The following is an 8,840-nucleotide window of genomic DNA, read 5'->3' as shown; positions in this document are numbered from 1 at the left end:
CAAAAGATTAAAATTAGGGTCACGTTACAGATAAAAATGTGCATTTCTCCCATTAAACCAGCTCCCCGAGGGCACCTTGTAAGAAGACCAAGTGCATGGTAGGCTCTCAGTTTCTCAGTCTGTACATTAAAATGTCGACGGATGTTGCTCTTAGTTTAAGAGAAAGGATGCAAGTAAAAGAGCGACACTGCTCAGATAACAGAATTAAGATCTATGGGCAAGAAAAATAAAAAGAGAAGGGGGAGGAGGAGAAGGGAGGGGCGGGTGGTGGCGCACCTGGTTAAGCGCATGTGTTACAGGGCACAAGGACCCAGGTTCAAGCCCCCGGTCCCCACCTGCAGGGGCAAAGCTTTACGAGGGGTGAAGCAGGGCTGCAGGGGTCTCTCTGTCTCTCTCCGTCTCTGTCTCCCTCTTCCCTCTCAATTTCTGGCTGACTGACACCAATAAATAAATTAATGTAATGAAATATTTAAAAAGAAAAGAAAAAAATTATTTATCAATGAGAGAGAGGGAGAGGGAGAGGGAGACGTCACTCTGGTACATGTGCTGCTGGGGATTGAACTCTGCACACTCCAAGGCTTTTTAGCCCCTGCGCCACCTCCTAGGCCGCACGGCTCGGTTCCGAGATGCTAGAAAGAGCCTTGTGCCCGCACAGACTGCAGCCGGGCTCCGGCCTTGGGGCTCTGCCGTGAGTAGCTGCAGGCCGCGTGCTTGTGATCCTGACAGTCAGGGTCAGTGTTCATCGTCTAAGTACTTTTTATTTGCGACTAATAGTCTGGTACGAGACTGTAAGGCGACGTGTCAAGTCCCCACCACACTCACCGCGACGGCTCTGTGTCCCCAGCCTCCCACCTCCCAGAGAGAACCCCAGAGTTCCCACAAGGCTCAGCAACTGCTAGCTTCTGGGCAAATTTTTTTTTTTTTTGGCAAGTTCATGTGTATCCAATCTCTAGATTCCACAAATGAGTGAAGCCATCTGGGAGTTGTCTTTCTCCCTCCTTCCTTCCTTCCTTCCTTCCTTCCTTTCCTTCTTTCTTTTTTTCTCTTTTTTCTTGTGCCTCCACTGCTCCTGGAGCCACTTCCCCCATTTTTGTTGCCCTTGTTGTTTTATTGCTGTAGTTATTATTGTTGTTGTCGTCATTGTTGGCTAGGACGGAGAGAAATGGAGAGAGGAGGGGAAGACAGAGAGGGGGAGAGAAAGACAGACACCTGCAGACCTGCTTTGCCGCCTGTGAAGCGACTCCCCTGCAGGTGGGGAGCTGGGGGCTCGAACCGGGATCCTTACGCCGGTCCTTGCGCTTTGCGCCACCTGCGCTTAACCTGCTGCGCTACTGCCCGACTCCCAGTAACTGTCTTTCATCTCTTTACTTATCTCACTGAGCATCATCACCTCCAGTTCCATCCCTTTTGTCCCAAAGGGCACAGTATCATCATTTTTTTTTTTTTATTATTTAAAAAAAAATTTTTTTTTTAATTTTATTTATTCCCTTTTGTTACCCTTGTTTTCTTTTTTATTGTTGTAGTTATTATTGTTGTTGTCATCGTTGTTGGATAGGACAGAGAGAAATGGAGAGAGGAGGGGAAGACAGATAGGAGAAGGGAAAGATAGACACCTGCAGACCTGCTTCACCGCCTGTGAAGCGACTCCCCTGCAGGTGGGGAGCCGGGGTTCGAACCGGGATCCTTATGCCGGTCCTTGTGCTTTGCGCCACCTGCGCTTAACCCGCTGCGCTACAGCCCGACTCCCGAGTATCATCATTTTTGATGGCAGAGTAGTACTCCATGGAGTCTATATCCCATAACTTCTTTACCCAGTCACCCGCTGATGGGCATCCGGGCTGCGTCCACTCTCTGGCTGCCGTGAACAACGCAGCTGTGGACACAGGGGGCCGGTGCCCCTTCCCATGAGCGTCTGCGTGTCCACGGGGTCCATGCCGAGAGGGGCACTGCTGGGTCGTGGGGTGACTCCATGTCTGTCTGTCTAAGAACTGTCCACACAGTGTCCACAGGGGCTGCCCGTCTGCGTCCCCCCAGCCGCGGGCAGAGCCCCTTCTCTGCACAGCCTCTCAGCCCCCGTCCTCTCCTGCCTGCTGCCGGGACCCTTCTCTCAGGTGTGAGCCGGCCTCTCGCTGTGGTTTCACTCTGTTTCTCTCATGAGGAGTGAGGCGGAGCTTTATGTGTTTTTGTCTTTATGTGTCTGTGGGCCGTGTGTGTCTCTTTAGAAAACTGCCCATTCTTCGGCCCACTTTTAAAAAACCCCTTTTATTATTTATTTATTTTTGGATAGAGACCGAGAGACACTGAGAGGGAAGAGGGAGGTGGCCAGTGCTCTGTGACTAACTGACGTAGGTGGACACCATCTTTCTTTGGCCTCTGCAGTCCCTGAATATCTGCCTCCTGGAAAACGTGTGGGGCAGGGGCTGGGTGGCGGCGCGCACATATTACAGTGCTCAAGGACCTGAGTTCAAGCCCCCGTCCCCACCGGCAGGGGGGAAGCTTTGCAAGCGGGGAAGCAGGGCTGGCCCCAGGGGACCCCCGTTTTTTTAGAAACAGGACACTGGAGCCGCCTTTGCTGGGCCTCCCTGGGCCCTGGGGTTGCGCAAAGCTGGCCAGCGCGGGGACAGAGGCCCGATGTGGAAATGCCAGATGGGGGCCTACTCCCCGGCTCTCTGCGCCGTGACCCGTGTCTCCGGCCCGGCCCTGTCCCACGGGTCTGTGTGCCGGATCTGAGGCGGCTGTCCAGCAGGGGAGGCCGGGGAGGGGAGGGTCGCTCCTGCAATCATCAGGACAGGACGTGGTGGCCGTGTCAGCCCAGCGTGACTGTGGGCCCCGGGGACGGTGTCAGAGCACCCGTGGGTGGGGGAGTTGGCATCAGCAGCCTCTCTCTGTGAGCTCGGGCTTGTTTGGGTGATCATTAGCGCTGTTTTTGCTGGTTTTAAGCAAAATTAATTTTTTATGAATGACTTCATATTGCTTTACAAAATGACGCGGTAATTGGGGGCATTAACTCCACACGGTTCCCACCGCCAGAGTTCCGTGTCCCCGTCCCCTTCGCCAGAAACTGCAGTGGTTCTCCCAAGGCTACACACATGGGTTGGCTGTTATTTCTAGAAGCATCTGTCTGTATTACACCTCCCACCCGTCTGTACATAGGGTCCCTCTCTTCTCGGGGGCTGGCTCTGTATATGCATCTATATAAATATATAATTTTGGGGCCCGTTTTTGATACTTTCTTCCTGATTTATTTATTTAAAAATTTTATTTATTTATTTATTCCCTTTTGGTGCCTTTGTTGTAGTTGTTATCGTTGTTATTGATGTCGTCGTTGTTGGATAGGACAGAGAAATGGAGAGAGGAGGGGAAGACAGAGAGGAGGAGAGAAAGACAGACACCTGCAGACCTGCTTCACTGCCTGTGAAGCGACTTCCTTGCAGGTGGGGAGCCGGGGGCTTGAACCGGGATCCTTACGCCGGTCCTTGTGCTTTGCGCCACCTGCGCTTAAGCCGCTGCGCCACCGCCTGACCCCTGATTTTTTGATGTTATGTGTTATGAATAGTTTGCTGCAAGACTATAAGATGACAGGGTCTAGTTCACACCACACCCACCCCAGAGTCTGTGCCCTCTCCCACCTCTCAGAGATCAGCACCAGAGTCCTCACAAGTCTGACAGACAGTTTGCTGGCTTCTGTTTTGCTTAGTTCAGATTTTTTTTGGGGGGGAACAGGGCAAGTTTGTGCAAATCAGACATCTGAATTTCAGGTAGGAGTGAAACCACACAGCGCACGCGTCTCATTTCTTGACTCACTTCCCTAAGCATCATCACCTCCAGCTCCATCCATTTTTGTCCCAAAGAACAGTCGCACCTTTTTTATGGCAGAGTAGTATTCCATGGAATCTCTATCCCATCACTTCTTTAGCCGGTCATCTGGGGGTGGTTGGCCCATTTTTTCCTATGGTCTTACCTCCCTTCCTTTCTGAGTCACTCCACTGGTCCTGCTTCCCAGTGTCTTTCATTTCTTTCCTCTTCTCTCTGATAAGAGAAGCAGTGCTTGGCCTTCCTCTAGTGTTTTCCACATTCACTTTCCTTTTCGTGATGGGATAAAAACAAGAGTCCTGGGGACAGACACTTCAGGTGCTGGCGGAATGGAGTTCAGAGCCCTCTGGTCATCCTCCCCTGACATTTCTCTCCCTCTGGGAGTCTGGACCCAGGATCTTTATGGGGAGCAGGAGGTGGGAGTTCTGGCTTCTGTCATTGCTTCTCCGCTGGACATGGGTGTTGGCAGGTGGATCCACACCCCCAGCCTGTGTCTGTCTGTCCCTAGTGGGGCAGGGCTCTGGGGAGGGGAGGCTCCGGGACACACGGGGGAGGGCGTCTGTCTCTGTCTCCCCAGGGGTAGGGTAGCAGTTAAGTCTCCGTCCAAGGGCTGAAGTTGGCAGCTTTCTGGATAAAAACCGTCCTGTGGGTGAGGGTTCAGGATCCATGAGTCAGACGCAAGGACTCTCCTCCTGGGGCAACACGAGCGTCTTCGGAAAGAAGGCAGAGGCCACGTCCTTGGCAGCGCAGGGCCAGGAAGGCCTCAGAGCTCAGGCACTTTGCACCCCTGGGAGCTGCAGAGGGCAGGGCGGAGTGAGGAGGAGAAAGAGTGGGACAGGGGGGAGAAAGAGGGAGGCAGGGAGAAAGAGGAGGAGCGGAGACAGAGATAAAGAGAGGAGGAGAGGGAGGCGGGGGTTAAGCGCAGGTGGTGCAAAGCACAAGGACCGGCATAAGGACCCCAGTTCGAGCCCCCGGCTCCCCACCTGCAGGGGAGTCGCTTCACAGGCGGTGATGCAGGTCTGCAGGTGTCTGTCTTTCTCTCCCCCTCTCTGTCTTCCCCTCCTCTCTCCATGTCTCTCTGTCCTGTTCAACAACAATGACATCAATAACAACAACAATAGTAACTATGACACGACAACAAAGGCAACAAAAAGGAATAAATACGTAAATATTTTTTTAAAAGGGAGGAGGAGATGGGAGAGAGGGAGAGAGGAGAAGAGAGAAAGAGATGGAGAAAGAGGGAGAGAGATGGACAGAGAAAAAGGGAGAGAGGGAGACGGAGAGAGGGAGAAAGGGAGAGAGATGGAGAGAGGGAAAGGGGATCAGTGAGAGAGAGAGTGGGGTGGAGAAAGGGAGAGACAGGGACAGAGATAGGGGGAGAGATAGAGAGAGGGAAATGGAGAGAAATGGAAAGGGAGAGAGATGGAGAGAGAGATGGAGAGAGAGGGAGGAGATGGAGATGGAGAGAGAGGGAGAGAGATGGAGAGAGGGAGAGAGGGAGACGGAGAGAGAGGGAGATGGAGAGAGAGAAGGAGAGAGATGGAAAGAGGGAGAGAGATGGGGAGAGAGGGAGATGGAGAGAGAGAGGGATATTGAGAGAGAGATGGAGAGAGAGAGGGAGAGAGACAGAGAGAGACGGAGAGAGAGAGGGAGATGGAGCGAGAAAGGAAGAGAGGGAGATGGAGAGAGAGATGGGGAGAGAGAGATGGAGAGAGATGGAGAGAGAGCGGGAGAGAGATGGAGAGAGATGGGGAGAGAGAGATGGAGAGATGGAGAGAGAGACGGAGAGAGGGAGAGAGAGGGAGAGGGATGGAGGGAGAGATGGAGAGAGAGAGAGAGAGGGAGATGGAGGGACAGATGGAGAGAGGGAGAGAGACAGAGAGAGAGGGAGAGAGACAGAGAGAGATGGAGAGAGAGAGAGAGGGAGAGGGAGAGGGGAGCAAGGGTCCTGGGGTGCTGCACCCGTGAGGGGATTCTTTCCCCAAACAAAGGCTCAGAGAGGGACGGACAGGCGGCCCAGCTCCTGACACCCCGGACACCTTGGGAAAGTGCAGCTTGTGGCCATGAGGTCGGGCTGGAGTGACGGGGGACGGGGACGGGGACGGGGACGGATGCCACCAAGGTGTGGCCGGGCCTGTTGCGAGGGTCTCGCCGCTCTGGCCACGGTGCTGTTGTCCTTTTCTTTCCCCGTGTTTGACTTTGTGGCTGACTGTGGGTGACCAGACAGTGAGGTGGCAGGGTCCCGCCCAGCCCACACCCGCCCCAGAGCTCTGCGTCCCCCGCCACCTCCTGAGAACCACCAGAGGCTCACACAGTGACTTCTGAATTCATTCATTCACCTCCTCCCTTCCTTCCTTCCTTCCTTCCTTCCTTCCTTCCTTCCTTCCTTCCTTCCCTTTCCCTTCCTTTCCTTCCTTCCTTCCTTCCTTCCCTTTCCCTTCCTTTCCTTCCTTCCTTCCTTCCTTCCTTCCTTCCTTCCCTTTCCCTTCCTTTCCTTCCTTCCTTCCTTCCTTCCTTCCTTCCTTCCCTTTCCCTTCCTTTCCTTCCTTCCTTCCTTCCCTTTCCCTTCCTTTCCTTCCTTCCTTCCTTCCTTCCTTCCCTTTCCCTTCCTTTCCTCCCTTCCTTCCTTCCTTCCTTCCTTCCCTTTCCCTTCCTTTCCTTCCTTCCTTCCTTCCTTCCTTCCTTCCTTCCTTCCCTTACCCTTCCTTTCCTTCCTTCCTTCCTTCCTTCCCTTTCCCTTCCTTTCCTTCCTTCCTTCCTTCCTTCCTTCCTCCCTTCCTTCTGTCTTTCTTTTCTAAAATTCATCAGAGACAGAAATTGAGAGGAGAGGGGAGACAGGGAGAGAGAGACAGAGAGACACCCGCAGCCCTGCTTCACCGCTCGTGAAGCTTCCTCCTCCCTGCAGGTGGGGAGTGGGGGATCGAACCCGGGTCCTTGTGCGTGTTGCTCTCATTGGAGGGAGGCAGCTTTGGGCATCACACGGGTGTTGGGGTGAGTCCCCTTGTCCTGGTGGGTCTGGGCCTTTCCCTCAGTCCCGTCTCCCTGTGCGTCTTGGGGTGCTGGCATATCCTGGGTGGGTTGGGGTGTGGGCACATCCCGGTCGCCGGGGTCAGCTGAGCCTCTGGGCCCCGGGCGCCCCCACCCCAGAGCTGCCCCTGCCGGCTGTGGGCTCTGGGCTCCCAGGGGTGCCCGTGGGGAGGGCTGACCACCCACCCACCCACCCCGCCTGGCTGAAGAGCCTGTTCAGGGAGGGAAGGGCTGGGCGGGGCTCCCGCCTCGCCGTGCGTGGGGTCTGAGTCTGAGCCCTGGCACCACCTGGGGGCCGCTCTGGACTAGAGGAAGCTCTGGCACTGAGGCCTCAGTCTCTCTCTGAATGAAAAAGCCACAAGGACTTGGGTTCAAGCCCTCGGGCCCCGCCTGCAGGGGGAAGCTTCATGAAGGGCGGAGCCGGGCTGCAGGCGTCTGCTCTGTGATGCAGGGGTGTGGGGCCGTCCCGTCACTGGCCCTCCGGCCTCAGCTCTCAGGGACCCCGTGTGCCCCCGTTCTGCCAGCCAAGGCCCCCCATGGCCACCGAAGGCAGGGACCTGCCGTCCCCCCAGCCCCCCAGTCCCTGTGTCTGGAGGAACCTGCTGACCCCACTCACCTTGTCTCACCCTTGAGCCCCTACCCCAAGGCCATGTCCCTCCCTCCCTCCCTCTCTCCTTCCCTCCCTCTCTGGCTTCCCACACGCAGGCTTCCCAGCTCCCCTGCCCCAGTGCACCCCCCCCCCCCGTTTTGAGACCCTTTCTTGATTTGGGGAGGGGGCACAATGAGAATGTTCCCCAGAGGATGTGGCTTCTGACCTTCTGGAACCTTCCAGAACGCCTCTGTCTTCTGGCTCTGGGGCCTCCAAATGCAGGGAGGTGACAGGTGACAGGTGATGGTCACTGGGGTGGGGCGGGGTCCTGTTTCTGCTGGGGGCGGGAGCAGAGCCGGGACTCCTGGGAAAAGCCCTTCGGTGCCCTGGCCCTGGGGTGCCTGCTCGCTGGGTGCTGGGTGGCCTGGCAGGGAGGGAGGCAGCATCCCCTGCTCCCCCCAACCGCCATCCCCCACCCATGGCCCCTCCAGGCCGCTCCTGAATTTTCTGGAATCTTGTGCTGCTTCCAGACTCCTTTGGAGAAGCCCTTTGACCCAGGGCGGTAGGAGGTGGTGGGAGGTGGAATTCCAGGGGCGGGGGCTGGGGTGCTGGGGTGCCGCGGGGAGGGTGCTCCAGCTCCCCCTGCCGGCTCCCCGAGGTCCCCGCTTCCTGGGGGCATGGCTCCTTCAGCCGGCAGGGTGGCAGGTGGGTGCTGCCCAGCTGCTCCGTGACCATCGGGGGCCCCCCCACTCCGAGCTGCCCCTCCCTCAAGGCAGCTGCTCTCCTGCCCACTTTCTGGGGTTTCCACACACTCTTCTCGGGCCTCTCGGGGGCCTCCCCTAGTTCCTCATGCCAGCACATGTGGCGCCTGGGCCTTTGTCCAGGAGAGGGGACCCTGTGTGACCACCCAGCCCAGCCTTCCCAGGCAGCCACCCGCCAGCCTCACCTGCTCAGAGAACCTCAAAGCAGGGTGGGCTGGGGAGGGGACGAGCCAGGGGCCTCCTGACACGCAGGGCTGTGTGGTGGGTGGGTGGGTGGGGGGAGATCCCCGTGGGCGTGAGGGGAAAGGAGCTAAGTTTCTTGGGAGGACGAGGACTTGGCCAGGGCTTGTCTGAGATTCTCTGGCTGAGAGGAATGTTCCGGAAAGCGGGTGTCACTGGGCCTCTGCAGAGACCCCGTGGGCTGTGAGCTTTGCTTCCAAACCTTGGACCTTGTCCTCCCGGTGCAGTTCACCGTGCGCTCACACATGAGCTATCATGAGGAGAGGGAGGGAGGGAGAGGGAGAGAGAGAGGGAGGGAGAGAGGGAGAGAGAGACATAGAGAGAGGGAGAGAGAGAGGGAGAGGGAAAGGGAGAGAGGGAGAGAAACATAGAGAGATGGAGAGAGAGAGGGAGAGGGAGAAGGAGAGAGG

General features: G+C 56.4%; 1 protein-coding gene across 2 annotated transcripts; it reads right to left on the bottom strand.

The window, feature by feature from the left end:
* Positions 1-3,453: 3,453 nt before the first annotated feature.
* On the bottom strand, positions 3,454-8,502 carry LOC132536111 (collagen alpha-1(I) chain-like). Of its 2 annotated transcripts, none has more exons than XM_060183772.1 (2): positions 7,656-8,502; positions 3,454-4,607 (listed from the first exon to the last, which is right to left on the bottom strand). In XM_060183772.1, exons 1-2 carry the CDS (start codon positions 8,288-8,290, stop codon positions 4,577-4,579), a joined length of 666 nt encoding a protein of 221 aa, XP_060039755.1. In that variant the 5' UTR covers positions 8,291-8,502; the 3' UTR covers positions 3,454-4,576. The 2 variants fall into 2 exon arrangements, with proteins under 2 accessions (XP_060039755.1, XP_060039754.1); XM_060183771.1 differs by lacking the exon at positions 3,454-4,607 and adding an exon at positions 6,693-6,882.
* Between the last annotated feature and the right edge of the window lie 338 nt (positions 8,503-8,840).

The sequence above is a fragment of the Erinaceus europaeus genome (genome assembly GCF_950295315.1).
Source record: "Erinaceus europaeus chromosome 5 unlocalized genomic scaffold, mEriEur2.1 SUPER_5_unloc_2, whole genome shotgun sequence".
Lineage (NCBI taxonomy): Eukaryota > Metazoa > Chordata > Mammalia > Eulipotyphla > Erinaceidae > Erinaceus > Erinaceus europaeus.
This window is presented reverse-complemented; position numbering and strand designations above follow the sequence as displayed.